The sequence below is a fragment of the Heterocephalus glaber genome, unplaced genomic scaffold (genome assembly GCF_053883595.1).
Source record: "Heterocephalus glaber isolate CG9 unplaced genomic scaffold, H.glaber_assembly_v1.0 deba00000347, whole genome shotgun sequence".
NCBI lineage: Eukaryota > Metazoa > Chordata > Mammalia > Rodentia > Bathyergidae > Heterocephalus > Heterocephalus glaber.
In genome coordinates, this window is record NW_028258143.1 from 3713488 (window position 1) to 3729195 (window position 15708).

At 37.6% G+C, this 15708-nt stretch overlaps 1 protein-coding gene across 2 annotated transcripts in view; it reads right to left on the bottom strand.

The window, feature by feature from the left end:
• Positions 1 to 15708, bottom strand: part of Arhgap15 (Rho GTPase activating protein 15) — a 609508-nt gene that overhangs the window by 230800 nt on the left and 363000 nt on the right. For both annotated transcript variants that reach the window (XM_021237176.2, XM_021237181.2), the window contains one exon: positions 5306 to 5404. In XM_021237176.2, coding sequence (XP_021092835.1) covers positions 5306 to 5404 — 99 coding nt within the window. The remainder of the gene's footprint in view (positions 1 to 5305; positions 5405 to 15708) is intronic.

The window sequence follows — 15708 nt, forward strand, 5'->3', positions numbered from 1 at the left end:
TATAAAATGGGACAAAAATCAAAGTGAGCATTTTGAAATGAAAAAGTGTTTGCTACAAAAGGTCAGTCCCTTTGCTTGGCAAACTATGCAGAAAAGCCTGGGAAAATGCTGATCACACAAGCAATGAGGGAATTTTAAAGCCAACAGCCTCCTTGTTTCTTTAAACAGACATCGGAACCTATAACTGGATCCTGTCAAACAAACGACAGCAAAAAAATATAACAGCTGCTATGAAGTCAAGTTGAGAGATAAAGTTTTTGAGGCTAAGGACCTTCTCAGAAGAAGACGAAAGGTCTTTCTTAAAACTTTAAGCAAGGTTATGGATCCCAGGGTGGCTTTTAGCACTCAGTGAAATATGTAACTTTGTATATCATTCTTGTCATAGCATTTTTGTGTTTTGGAAAAAAACAGAGAGGACAAAGTTCTTGGTAATTATATCTGCTAAGGTGTTCTGTGAAGTACTTATGCCTGGCATTTAAATTTGGTAAACATGGTATCTCTTTCTTAAAATTGTGGTGAAGAGCATATAGCATAAAATTTGCTATCTTAACTATTTTTAAGTGTGCAGTTCAGTTGTGTTATGCATATCCAAATTATTGTGCAACAGATCTCTAAGTATCATCTTAATTTGTTAAATAGTTTGGGGGTATGATAGCCACAACTGGAAATCTTGAAAGAAGAATGAATTGTTAGATTGTATTCCAAATGATGAACGGCAATCTAAGTTTTATTAATTTTTTAAAAAAATCACTCCTATTCTCAAACAAGCAAAAACATATGAGATGTTCAAAAGGATGTTTAAAGTAGAAATGTACTGGTTCATTTAGTTAACTCAGTCATTTTATAAAAGAAGTCTTTTGAAAGGTACATGTTTGGTAGTGATGGGTAGAGGGTGGGAATATAACTGAGCAGTAGAGTACCTGCTTAGCATACCTGAAACTCTGGGTTCAATTCCTAGCATTGGAAAAAATAAAGAAGAAGAAGAGGAGGAGGAGAAGGAGAAGAAAAAGAAATAAAAGATAAGCCTGATATGATTTGAAAAATATGTTTCTTATTTAACTGTAACCCCAGAACTCAGGAGACTGAGGCAGGAAGAGGTTAGTTTGAAGCTAGCTTGTGATACATAGCAAGGTCAAGGCCACCCTGGACTACAAATACAACAAAACAGAAAAATAGGAAAGACTTGTTTTGCATTTACAACATGTCTCTTAGGGTACTGTATCTCACATCATGTTCCTCTGCATATTGCATTGCCACAATGTGTCAAGAAAAGAACCTTGTGCCGGGGATTTAGATCAGTGATGCTGTCACCGTCACCAGCCTCAAAAGCGCAAGGTCCTGAGTTCGATCGTTGGTACCAAAAAGAAAGAAAGAAAGAAAGAAAATAACCTAGTAAATAGGGCAACACAACTTCTCCAGGGCTAATAAAGTGGTTAAAACCAGAAAAGTATGTGTTTATGATCAGAATTTAGTATCTCCTTTTCTCAGCACACAGATTCTCCCGCCTTTTTATCTCTGTGGTTCTTACTCTCTCTCGTAGTGCCTGTTCTCTTCGGTCACACCACTTATGGCAGTCTGTCTGGCTATATTCATGCACGCGTCTGTTCACTTACTGTCCTCTCCTGCAACTCCTTGGTAGCATAATGCATGGTAGGGACTCAGAAGGCACTTTTTTCCTGGATGAAGCAGACACTTGGTGTCTGCTTCTTCATTCAACTGATATTCATGGACTGCTTAAAATGTGTCCCATTTTCCATAAGCTTCTTTCCGAATACTGGACTTTAAAAAATGGTAGTCAGTCAGTTGCATGTTTTACACATAAAGAATTATGAGTTAAGGTCTTATTACCTATTACACCACTTTAGACTATATGTTTTAGTTCATGTATGAGGCTCTTGTCTCTAACAGGTACAAATGGCCTTATTTTTAAGTAAGCAATTTCTATACATATTTGACATCATCCTAAACTGCACAAAGTATTCTATAAAATAATGAAAACTTGACTTCTCGCTGGTTATATTTACATAGCATGAATATATCACAATGTCCCCCTCTCTACATTCTTGTTTCTAAAATCCTCAATAAAAGTGTCAAGTGATCTCATTTTACAAAAAAAATATGAATCGAATGTAGGCTGAATAAGTCATTATTTTCATGGAAATTGTTTCTGGTAAAGAAACAAGTGGATATTTTCATTGGCTAATTATTATATCTCCTACCCATGGTCTATGACTATAAAGTCAATGCAGGAAGAAGGAGCCCCTGAAGAGCTCTAAAGAATGACATATTCCTTGACTCTTTGTCCTCCCAGGTTCCTGTGCATTTTCAATGCAAGCAATTCAAAACCACCAAAAGGGCTTTAATCTACTCCTATTAGCTGGTGAGGAGGAGAGTACCCCGGTGGTATAGAGAAATAAAGGAAACCAAATCCAGATAAGGAGGCATACTAAATAAGTCCTCTGTCAAATGGCTTTACATTTGGCTCACGAATAGATTTCCTTCTGGCAAGTCTAAGAGATGCAAAATTTAAAAAGTAACTAGTACCACCTAACTGGAGGTGAATAAAGACTACAGAAGAATGAGCAATTTGGTTCTGTCATCACAAGCATTGAAACAAATAACTACTTGAATAAATAGTAAGATCTATTTACCTTGTAGTGCTTCATTTTAAATCAAATGTATAAAGAACATTTTAAAAGATGTAACTACATTTTACAGATGATTTTTTTGGTACTGGGGATCAAATTCAGGACCTTGTGCTCGGCAGGCAGGCACAGCACCAATGAGCTACATCCCCGGCCCTATAGATGGTTTTTTTAAAAAAGAAAATAATCTCAAGAAAAAAGCAAAAGGAAAGAAATCTTTGCAATTGTTTTTAAAAAAAATAATAGCCAGTGTGCTGCTGTAGCGAGAATGAATGAAGGACATTTTCCTAAGACTGGGAGAGTAAACACTCAATTTTCATTAAAAGTGCCTTTCCCATAACTGGTCCATAAGCATTTCCCATGACTCCACACTTGAGCGTCTTGGCTTCAAGAGGATCTGGCCATTAGAAAGAGGCTCTCGATACGCTGAGTCCCAGCCATGCTGGGAGACTTGGCACCTTCATATGCTTCTTCCTAATACCAACCCCAGCATAAAATGTCATCAGAAGCTTGCATAAACATTGGACTTAGATTCACATAAATTATTTCTGGCCTGAGGTACTGTATGCCAGAATTTAGTAAAAACAACACTTTGAGTAAACAGAATTGGCGTATAAATGTAAGAATATTAATCCAACAAAATGATCATAGAAAAATATAATCAAAAGTACACACTTGTAAATCTTGCAATGATGTGAAACGTTTATCTTGTGCTCCTGAATTTTTATTGGACATTTCCATAGAGTTCCTTTAAGCTGATATTGCCAAAGTGCTTTGAATTATCAGTTGCTTTGCAGAACTGTAGTCTTTGAGTTTCATTAAAATGCTCAGGAATTATTTTAATAATCATATGTGTGATTAGTGCCTGTTTAGTGCTGCATCTACAAATTCATTTTAAGAGTAAACACTGGGACAATGAAATACAATGCCAGCTATGATTGCTACTATCAGCAAAACATTGTTTTGTTTTATTAAAAATCACCAATAAAATTCAATGAACAAAAGATTCCATTTCTATTTATAGACATTTTCTACTCTACAGTATTATAGTATCTGCACACTGCAAGCCTTTCATGTAGCAGAGTTTTTCAGTTTGCCTAGGGTAAATTCATAAACCAAGATGTATAGAGCTCCTCTTCGTATTAGAACACATCCTACTACATGTAGCTTCCCCCAATGTCCTATTTGGATTTTTGGTCTCATATAACAGTACTCACACAGTCAGTACTGAGAATGTGTAAGCAAATGAAGATTTCCTGGGAACAATGATAATTCAGCTATTGGAAATAATAACATTGTAATATTCTCAGTGATCCATTTTTACTGTAAGTACGTATTAAATAATATTTATTCCTAAGATATGTTCCTCGAAAATTAAATGAAATTGAAATACACAATAAAAACACATTTCTCTCTAAATTCCAATTTACTTCGGTCCTCACAGACACCTCACCTCATGTTTATTCTGCATTTACTGTTTTCTACTATTTCACAGTACCCTCAGCTCTTCTCTCTGATGTGTTCATTTGCTTTCCCCAAAGCCACTGTCTATATCCACATTCCCTACCCACTCCTCCCTCTTTGTTATTTTCTCATTCCCTACTGATATGGGAATAATAGGATCCCAAGGCTGTCCTTACCATATAATTAAAGTATGAATTTCCAGGAGTTAGAAATTGCAGAACATTTTTATTATGCTTCTATAATAAAGGCAGGTAACATTGAAAGAATTAAAATGGCTTTTTCCTAGCAGATTACTTGGTAAAGATTTTTTCCCTTTGGTTCTATTGTTTTAAGAAAGGAGGAGGTTGAAAGGAGAATGGGTTCACTGATAATTTTTTTCTGCAAACACCTCTATCTTTTGCATGATATATATCCCCCTAGATCCTGGGAATATGTTGTAAACTTGTAACAGATGGTGATGAAGTTTCACATTTTTATACAATACATTTTTTAAGATTCTAAATCTACTATGTGTATCTTCCAGGAAAAATGACCTTGAGTGAATGAATGAAGTCATACTTTGAAGGAAAAACACCCCATAGACTAGCATAGAAATTATGAGTCAATTGGGTTTATTTTGCTCTGTTCTGCATGATAAAATAATTTCATAGGAAAAACAGAATGCTGAAGAAGAGGAATGAAAGGTCACCCTAACAGTGGAGGTGTACCTGTTAATTGTTCCAGGAAAACCAGTAAGCTGTACTCTGCACTGAATAGAAACATGTGGAAGACGGGGCATCATTTTCTGCAAGTAAAAATATTATTTGCTTCACTTGGGTAATGTTGGGGGCTTACCAAAAATTGTTCTGGCACAATATCTACCAGCATGAATGTTAGGAGGGTTCTAACACTGTGAGTGCTGATATTTTATGAATGTTTTATCACACTGGCTTGGAAACAAGAAGTTTGCAATTGAATCAACAGTATGTCAGACAGACAAAATATTAAAAAAAAAAGAACATTAGTGAGAATTACTAATGTCCCCATTGTAGAAACACACTGAAGTTAGTAAGAAACTTGATCCTCTTAACTGATTAACAAAAGTGAACTTTTAATTGCACAGCTTCCCAGACAAACAGGGTAGCGCTGCTAACTTGAGTATCCGTTATTCAGAAGGTGCAGCAATGAGAAGAACTGCTGCATATTCAGTTACCCACCTCGCTTTTCGACAGCTTCAATGCATTGCTTTACAAACCATGGAACTGTGGAATTTTCACATTCACACACTGTGTGCAGATGAGAGCCAAAAATTTGATCTGCAAAAGAAACAAAGATGAGCTTCATTAAAATCGAAGCTTGCGTTGTTCCTTAATTTTATTCTGTTTCCATATCCAGTGCATGCTAAAATCTTCATCTTGCATAGGAATTGATTTTTTGCTTTAATTTCAGAGTGTCTGTGGCAGACATACAAAGACCATCACTTCTTTCTTTATGGAACAGGGTCCTAGCCCTGGAGTAAGAAAACTGACACCCTGCCATCGATTAAGCAGAGATGACTGAGTCAGTTATAGTCTCTCTGGGCCTTAACTTTGTCGTCCATAAAATAATGACAAAGAATTAAGGTAATTTCCACAAAGTAATTAATCTCAGCCTTTAGTGTTGTTCATGTTTCAGAAGTTTCTCAGTGGTCATCAAAATTATGATTATATAGGTACATTTAGGACATCAATTCTGCAGCTCAGTGGCATTTGAAGAGGCCTGTTGCAGGAGAGTTATTTTGCAATGCGTTATTTTACATGCGTCCTGCTTTGAATGGGCTTTCTTTCCTCTAATCTAAGTATCGCCTTTCCTTTAGGAATCAGCTTGGATCTCACTTTCTCCTCAAACTCTTTCCTTCCTATCTCAGCTTTTCATCTCCTGAAGCATAGGTTCTTCGGAACGGCAGTCCCTCAGGATGTCCAGAGGTGATGCAGGAAAAGGACCTGTGACAAAGTGGCTTAGCAACATCAGATTAAACACAATTGAACAGATTTCCTTAAAGTTTATTGCTGCTGCTGCTGTTGTTGTTGTTGTTGTTGTTGTTACAGCTTTTGATATGCCAGTGCACACTGTGAATTTCTGTGGTGGTGTAGAGGAAGCGTTATTTGTCAAACTAATTTGCATGAGGTCCTTTCCTTTCAGAGAGCATCTCTCTGGACTAATGTAACCATAAACACATCGTGCAAGGTCCTACCCTACCTCTCTCATTTGGAATGTGATTTATGCTACTTTCCATTGTGTACTGACATTTATGATATTTGGAATATATTCTCTTGAAGCAGATTCTGAGTCTCTGAGTCATCTATGTATTCTTATAGTTGCCAGCACTTAGCACTGACTCTGGCCCACAGTGTGCACATGTAAATTTTTTTTCCAAATTGTGGTAAAATAACGCATACCATAAAATTTACCATTTTAACAGTTTTTACGTACAGTTCAGTGGCAGGAAGTACATTCACAATATTTTGCACCCATCACCATAATCCATTTCAAGAACCTTTTCAGTAGCACTGAGATTTATTACCAACAATCAAACTAATATGAACTGAGCCCAAAGGTTTCCTATTTTGACCAGAATAAAATCAAAGTCCCTATTGCGAATTACAGAATTGTACATGCTCTGACACTCTGACCTCCACTAACTTACTGATCTCATTTGGGTCCTTCCTTCTTGGCACTAAACTTGCCTGCTGCCCCACTGCCTCTGTTGTTAGTTTCTGCCAACCATACTTCTGCTGCAGGGACTTTGCACTCATTATTCCTCTGCATGGAGCCCCATTGCCTGAGGTCTACGATCCAGTAACATGTTCTCATTGTAGCTTTTCCTACTCACCGTTTAAAAATGGTGTCCATCAATACCCATCATCTATTTTACTTTCCCTGTGCTACTTTACTCAGAGCTCTTAACTGAACCTGTGTTCACTGATTAGTTGTTTCCCTTGCTTAGAATACAAAACACAGAAAAGGATAACCATTCCTATTTCCTTTATTACTAGGTCCCTAGTTCCTAGACAGACAATATTTGACACAGAGTGGAAGTTTTATAAACATCTCTTGAATGACTGTCTGAATTGATACACTTTAAAAAATATAATTACAAATGAAGGAAATATGTAATGGAGCAAAGCAGAATGTAAAGATGAAGATGAAGGATCATGAGCCTTCTAGGAAGTGATGATTTTCATCCATTTTTGGGAAAAGTTAGTGGTGTGAATTAGTAAAATTTAGCATGGAGGAAAGAAATTAAGGCTAATGCACCACAAATAGTGCACTCTGCTGTGGAAATGCACAATTTTATTCAAAATACAGAAGATAAACTCAAAACAGACATAGTGTAAAAAAGTAGGAATTTGGTTTGGACACTTGGTCATGTAACAAGGGTGTTCCAAAAGTGAGCAGCTCTGTAAGAAAGAGTAATATAAAATATTATGTAGGAAAAAAATAACCCAGAACTTCAGATCATAGGATTAAATTGTAAGAGAGATTATAATCAGGAAGAATTGCTAAAAAGTTAAAAACTTACTAATAGATTTCAGAATTAAAGTCAATATTAAAAATATTTATTGAATATTTTCTATCTTCCACAGCCATGATGTAGGCCTGTTAGGTTGTGACAGACATCAAGATATTTTTAATATTGTAGGGGCTAATAGAACTGACCAAAAGTCATACAAAACAAGACAGGAATGTGGCATACAACGTGAATGCTACGAAAGATATTATTTTGTGTAGGGTTAGGTCTTATCATTCCGTTTAGTGCAGATGTGGGGGACAGTGAAACTGTTGGGGGAGAAGAGGAGGAGGAAGTGGAAGTGGAAGAAGAAGAAAGAGAAGAAGAGGAGGAGGAGGATGAAGGGGAAGGGGAAGAACAAGAAAGGAAAGGGGGAAGAGAAGGAAGAGAGAAAGTTTGTGAAATAAAGGTCATTCAAGAAAACTAGATTCTTTAATGAAGTGAATATGAAATTTTGCAGAATTTTGCTTTGTTTTTATTTATTTTTCATAGGTGGAGATAAGAAGCTAGAGACAAAGACATTTCCTCTTTCATTCACTCAATTATTTGAAAAGAAAATCTAGAGTGTCTACTCTGTAATATAAAGATAGACGTATTGGGCATTGATAATAAAAAAAAATCCAAGATTCACTCCTTACCCTCTAAAACTGTCTTGTTGGAGGGGCAGAATTTCAGTAAATGGGCAAGAAGACCTAGTTATGGAAAATGCTATCCTTGGGAAGCATAGACACAATGTGAGGTTATCGGAATCCCTTGAGTGTCTGTGGGAGATGTCCCCAAGAGGGACTGAATCCTCAGGAATGAGTAAAGGATGGATGGACGACTGGTAAGAAAGAAGGACAAGGGCATTTTGGAAAGATGGGGGAGACATGCATCAAGAAGAATGGAATGGTGTATTGCGGGAAATGTTTGCTCCTTGTTTAGAGAAATCTTGATGAATTAAGCTTTTTTTTTTTTAATCCTTTTATTGGTACATTTTAGTTGTGCAATGTAATGACAGTCATCATTGGAGATATGCACCCTTACATACTCTCTTGGTTCTTATTAAGCTTTCAAAGAAGGTAAAGAGGACCAGGGATTTAGCTCAGTGGTGCCTAACCTGCCTTGCAAGCGCAAGCTCCTGAGTTCAATCCCTGGTACTGCAAAAAAATAAATAAATAAAAATTTAAAAAGAAGACAAAGATAGCGCTATGAAGTGTGTTACTTTTTATCAAATAGGCTAAGTTATCTGAAAGTATGCAGACATCACTGATCTCCTGTATACAAGCCATTCCTCTTCTAACTTCTTTCTTGTTAGAATTCATCACAAGACGGAACTTGGAAATGACCTGCATTAACTTCTACCTCTATTGTTGGATCTCTGGGTGATTAGGTAGGCTAGTCAATGAAATGTAAAAAGAAGTGAGTGGGAAAGCTACGGGGCTTTTTTTTTTTCTTCCTTGAAAAAGGAGAAAGGAATTTAAGGAAAGCCTTTATCCTTATTCTTCCAATTTTGAAGATCACCTTGTAATGATGTGATGCTTGGAGCTATTGTAGCAATCTTGTCACCATGAGGCAAGCTTGAGGATAGAAGCTATTTTGATAATACAACAACAAACCTGACTTAAACCAATCGTAAAATGCTTTCTTTAAATTTCTTGTTGTAAGACATAAGTAATTATTAACTTGCTTTCCATCGTAAGCAACCAAAAGCATTCTAAACAATAAGGTATGATATTAGGAAGTTGCTGTGATTTTTAAGTCAATTGTGTATAACAATCACAGTTTGTCTTAAGGAAGTTTACTTGGTAAACTTTTTAAAGAAAATGGGTGAAGGCACAGAGTGGGAAAGACAAAACACTAAGAGATTAACTAAAAGGAACACAGGATTACCTAGAAAATTGTGGTGAATACCAGAATCAAGATCATTGTTAGAATCACCACAATTTTTTGTCCTTTCTGAACTAGATTTGTACACTCATCTCTTTGCATTTAATTACAGGTCCCATTTATTCAAGTGGGCAGTTTTTATTTCCCCCATCTCAATGATATTGGGCTTGACCGTGTGCCTTGCCTGGGACGATTTAATGTGAGTGGAAATGTATCAGACACAAACAGACCTGAAGAAGCACCGTGGATTTCTGCCCACCCTCTTGCCTGTCTGCTGTTGCACAAAGAAGATCTTCCTTGAGAAGCTGCTGTTTCTTCCGACAGGCTCCAGAATAGGAAGATATGACTAGAAATGAAGTCAATCCTTAGTGAAAGCTCAGGCAGTCGCACACTTAAAGCAGAGCTGCATAGGCAATCCTGTCCTAGGTTAGCTGATCCACAGAAACACAAAAGATAAACCTTTCTTATTATAGACACTGAAGTTGTGTGTTTTTGTTATGCAACAATAGCACACCAACACAGGGACAAAGGGTATTCAGGTTTGGGGGAAAAGTTATCTGAAACTATGCTCTGAGAATGAAGACAAAGGGAATGGCAGGACATAGAAAATGAAACTGGAGAGCAAATTACGGTAAGAAAAATATTCTAAATTTGCTAAGGATGTGGAGTTATGCCCTTAGCTTTGATTTAATTCTAAGCAAGAATCCCAAAGAGAATTGTTTACATCTTAAAATTAAAACTTTTTGACTCACCCATTACTATGACACTTATCTTGTATTTTCTCTAGATCAATTCAACTCTACCCAATTTAATTCAGCAAATATTTAGTGAGTCCTACCATAGGCTGGGCCTTGTAAAAAGTGAAAACAATGATTGACTCATACAAGAACCCCAAGCCAGACATTGCACTGTAGCCTGAAAATGCCCCCACTCCAGCACAGGGTCTTTTTCAGTTTAGGGGAAGAGAATACCTCTCACCTATAGTCACAGCAGAATGTGATCAAATCTATTACCTCAAGTAACAGTGAAGATTTATTGTGTATTTGTACTAAGCCACAAATGGTTCAAAGTACTTTCTATACATGCTCCTGCACTTATGATGGATTTACAACCCAATAAACCCATTGTACCATAAAGATATTGTAAGTAAAATGCATTTACTGCACCTGCCCTGCTGAATACCAAAGCTCAGCAACATAGTACACTACCAAGTACCAATTATTTAGTCTCAGGGTTGTGTGGCTGACTAGGAGCTGTGCTTCACTGTGGCTGCCCAGAATTTCAATAAAGTATCACCCTACATAGCCTAGAAAAGATCAAAATTCGAACTCTGAATTATTGCTTTTACTCTGAAGTATTGCTTTTACTAAATTCAAATTGCTTTTGAACCATTATAAAGTTAAAAAATGTTAAATTGAACCATCAGAAATGGGGGGACCATTTGTATATTCTAACATATTTAATGTTCACACCAATCCTCAAAGATTGGTGGTAGATAATATTATCATTTTTGTTTTACCCAAGAGAAGACTGAGTCCGTCATTTACGTGAAGTCACAGAGCATCCGGGTCTGGGGATGAAAGTGGGAGGATGAGGTTGTAAACTGAGGCAAAGAACCTGAAACGGAGGGAAGGGTGATTCTGTGGGTTTTGGTAGGTGCATGCAGGAGGTGAGACAATTCACTAGGCCAAGGTGACTTTCAAATGCAGTAACCCAAAGGTTTGAAGAACAGAGCTTGGAATTTAGACGCTAAGAGAAGCATTTCAGATGCAGCAGAATGGTGATGAAAGGTAACATCAAAATTGCTCCTTAGATTTGGGCAATTACAAGGATATAGGGGTCGTAGGGAAAATGGTTTTAGCAGAAGGATGAAACTGAAAAGCAGATCAGATGGTTGTGGTCCAGCTTTGAAAAGCAGGCAAGGACGTAAAGTCAGAGCAAATAGACTTTTAAACACTTTGGCGTTGAAAAGAATAAGGCGGAGAGATTAGCTATTGGGGCACATAAGTCTTGAGAAGAATCTTGACTAGGGTGGACAGGACAGAATTTCAGCTGCCATGTATTTTTGATTGCTAGGAAGAGGGGATCCGGCGCACTATTTTTGGTGGGTGTGATGCCCAAAGTGGGGAGGAGCGTTACTGCCACTTACTGGGCAGACCGTGAAAGTGCAGGCAGGCAGTCCCTGATGAAGAAAAGCCCTCTCTCCCACCTTACCACACAGGGCCTTTGGGAGAAAGGGCTCTAAATACACTGCACTTCATTAGAGGAGAGATGGTTGCTCTTAGCAGTTACCAGCAAAACCAAAACTTTTCTTCTTACTCACCTCCTTCCTTAAAACTTTCTGGATTCACCCAAGAAGATGTGAATGTGGAGTACAAAAGCTGAGTCTCTCACATTAATCTAACTGAATCAAAACTGGTCATGTGACCAAAGTTGGATTAATACAGTGCTCCCTCCAAGAAGCTTAGATTTTATATACTGAGGGACTGAGATTGTTATCTTAGCAATTTGGCCTGTAAATCTGCCTTGATTTTGCCACTGAGGACTTGGGAAACCTTTTGGGAAGATGGTTATGTGCAATGACAGAGTGGATGCAAAAATCAATTTGAAGAGGAGCAAATGGAAGAGATACCCCTCAGCTCCTGACTTTTTAATGAATACCTAACTCCATTATTTCTTTTAAATCTTTTTTTTTTTTTTTTTTTTTTTGGTAGCAGGGATCAAACTCGGGACCTTGCGCTTGTGAGGCAGGTGCCAGAACCACTGAGCTAAATCCCTGGCCACTCCAGTATTTCTATACCCTAGCCATGGCACTTGCAGTGCCTATGTAATAAGGTACCATGAGGTCCTTTTGAACTGAAGTCTTTTAAGTTGTTTTCTGTTTACTGCAACCCAATTAACTTGACTAGAACTTGCACATAGCATTGGCCATAAGGTTTCAAGAGGGGCATTACAATCACAAAAGGAAAGGCTAGGATTGAAAAAATGGTTCAATGGTAGTCATTTTCCAAAGACACTGGATGAGAAGATTACAGTCGACCTCACTGGTTTTGCTGTCCCTGCATCTATTCTAACCAGAGCAACAACAAGAACATCAAAATCCCAAACCTTGGCTTAATGCTAGGACATTCGGTGTCTCATTTTGCTGCCATTTATTTTAGGTATTTTAGGTCACCATCTCTGGCTTCAGCAATAAACTCCTTCTCCTTGGCCACAGCAGTTGGTCCAGGCACAAATACATAGCACATATAGCTTCTATCAAGTAAATCCTATGATTTTTTTCTGGTGCTTCTGGGAGAGAGGAGCTGTCTTTCTACAGGAGATATTAAACTATGAGGATGAGGGTCTCAGTTTCTAGAAAACGTGTTGTCACTTCTGCAAAGACATACTGGAAAATAGAGCCAACAGAGTGGAAAACAGCTGAATGATGAGAAAAAGGACTTCATGGCACTGAGTGTCCCTTAAGCCTGTCATGCCTGAAGATATCCTTATCCCTTAGACTTTTCAATTAAGAAATCAAATGAATTTCAGTCTTACTTTTGCAGTTGATACAAGTTTCTATCAATTGCAAAGGAAAGAATCTTGACTACAACATTAGCTTTCAACATAAATTAATAAATTACTTAACTAAGAAGAACTGGTGATGCACAGGAAATGGTTTTGCAAACTAAGAAGCGCTATCCTACAAAAGTAGATCATAGAGATTTAGCTAAAATGTCTTTCCAAATTTCAGTGTGATTGTAGAATTGCCAATTACCAATCTCGGACACAGTACAGAGTTTGATATAACAAACTCCATTGCATTATAGGAATGTGTTTGAAACATAAAACCATCTTTTCTATTTTATTTATTTTTGAGACAAGGTCTCAAAATGTAATTTAGGCCAGACTTGAGCTCACTGTGCAGCCCAGGCAGGACTTGAACGCACAGCTCTCCTACCTCAGCCTCCCAAGTGATAGGATTACAGGCGTGCACCCCCATACCTAGCTTAAAGCCATCTATTTTAAAATAGTGTAGACAGCAGGAGGCAGAGAGAAAGTATTCTGTTTCCTTGGCAAGCATTAATGAACCAGCTTTGCCCCTGAAATTCCCATGCCTGCCATCTTGACACAACATTAAGGATTATTTCTATTTTCTTCTTTCTTACGGTATTCCCAAAAAGGGAGCATTCCCAGAATCCTGAGCTCCTAACTCCCTACTTAAATTCTTACCTGTGGGCTCACTAGCAATCTTTTCTTCCTCTCTTAACAACTGATTTTTTAAATTTAGAAAATACCTCTTGCTAGGGGTGCCAATATTTTTGGACTCCTCTGCAGGCTCCTATGGCCTTGGCAAGAGTGATCATTATATCTTTGCCCTGCCACTTCAGTGCTTATTCCGGGGGTGGCAGGCAACACATTGGTTGGAGAAAATCCATTGTCTCAATTTTTCTTTGAAAGCATCTTTTGGTGAGAAAAATAAATAGACCTTCCACATGACTGCACGTATAAATCATGTTGTTTACATAATGAATTAGAGTTTAAGTAGAGAATAGTGGTTTTTAATCTTTAAGCTCTCAAACTTTTGACCGATTCAGTTAGTTCCTCAGCATAACCAGGTTAAATCTCCCAGATTACAAATTAGCTTCATCCTTCCTCATCACTGCTATATATTTTTGACAAATTATGGAAAGAACACTCAGTAATGGGATCTTTGTCAGTTAGATTCCAAATGAATCAAAACTACGAGGAGAACTACTCAATAAAGGCAGTTAAATGTTCAAATAATGTGACGGTGTTATCATCATTTACCCAGGAGACACTCTCCACATGCTTTTCAAGATGATGTTATTCTGCTTTCCGGAGAAAGGGCCATTGCAGCTAGTCTAGTAAATTATAAAAAAGGAAGAACAAAGCAACCAAGACTATACACACATGAGGAATATACAGCAAGCTAAAAAAAGTAACAGCAAACCAGACTGCTCAGCTACACAAGCAAGCCAGGCAATTACCTTGGTAATGAAGTATGTTGGTTAAGATTTTAGGCTGCAGGCAACAGAAAAACACAGCCACACTGGCTATATCAAGCAATGGAGAGTTTATCTGATTGAAATTGAGGGGTGGAGACAGGGAGGAACTCAATGAATTTACTACAGGTTGGGGACCCGTCTTTCAGATGTTGAGAAATTAAGATGCACTGGAGATCCATGAACTAGGAATCAGGGGGAACCTGTCTTGGTAACTACAGGAGCCAGGGCAGGGTACTAATTTCATCGTCACCACCGGTACCATGCCAGCACAGAGATAGGGATTTCTAATTATCAACTGCTCGAGATTGGACGTTCCAGTAAAGAATAGCCCATTGATTGAGATTATGTTATATGAAATGGGCAGGGAGAAGAAAAAAGATAACCCTTATTGCTTTCATAGTAGGGAGAAAATAGTAGGGAAACAATCTCTTGGATTTCTTTTTCTTCATGGAAATGTTTCACACGTGGACACATCACTTCTCACTAATTTCCTATAGGGGAGAGGCAGTGGATACTGGAAGGGAAAAATAATATTCTCTTGGGACGGGGATTTAGCTCAGTGGTCTCGCTGCCTGCTTGAGCAAGCAAAAGGACCCGAGTTCAATCCCTGGAACCAAAAAAAAAATATTCTCTCAACATGAGTGATTTGAGCGGTTGAGCTGAATTCATCCTTTGATTTTAGACTACACATGGCAACTTATTTTTTTTTCTTTTGACAGTAGTTTTCCAGGTCACAACTTTCAGGTTGCATGTCAATGAATATTTGTCCTCTCATCTTTTGTCTTTCCTCCAATTCTATCCATGCCACTTCACTTCATCTCCTTTAAAAGTTAAACTACGAACTCCAATCATAGAGTTGGTCAAAACTTTATGAGATTATCTGAATGGATGACTTATGTATTGCAGTTTATAGGATAGCTTATGTCTGCAAATTGAGATACAGAAACATGCATAATGCTGGAATACTGCTGTGTTAATTATATAGTAAGTGTGTCAGAAAGTACTGAATGATCTTATGGATGCTTCAGAACTTTTATTAAGAATATCAGCTACCGCTTTTTAAAAACTTAAATATAAAAATCTGGGCTAATTCTCTACTAAACTTCCAATGTACCATGAAAGTAAACCGTTTGCATTGCCTTGTTTAGTTATGATTGTATCCTCATAAAAGGCACCTCTAAGTAAAAGCTTA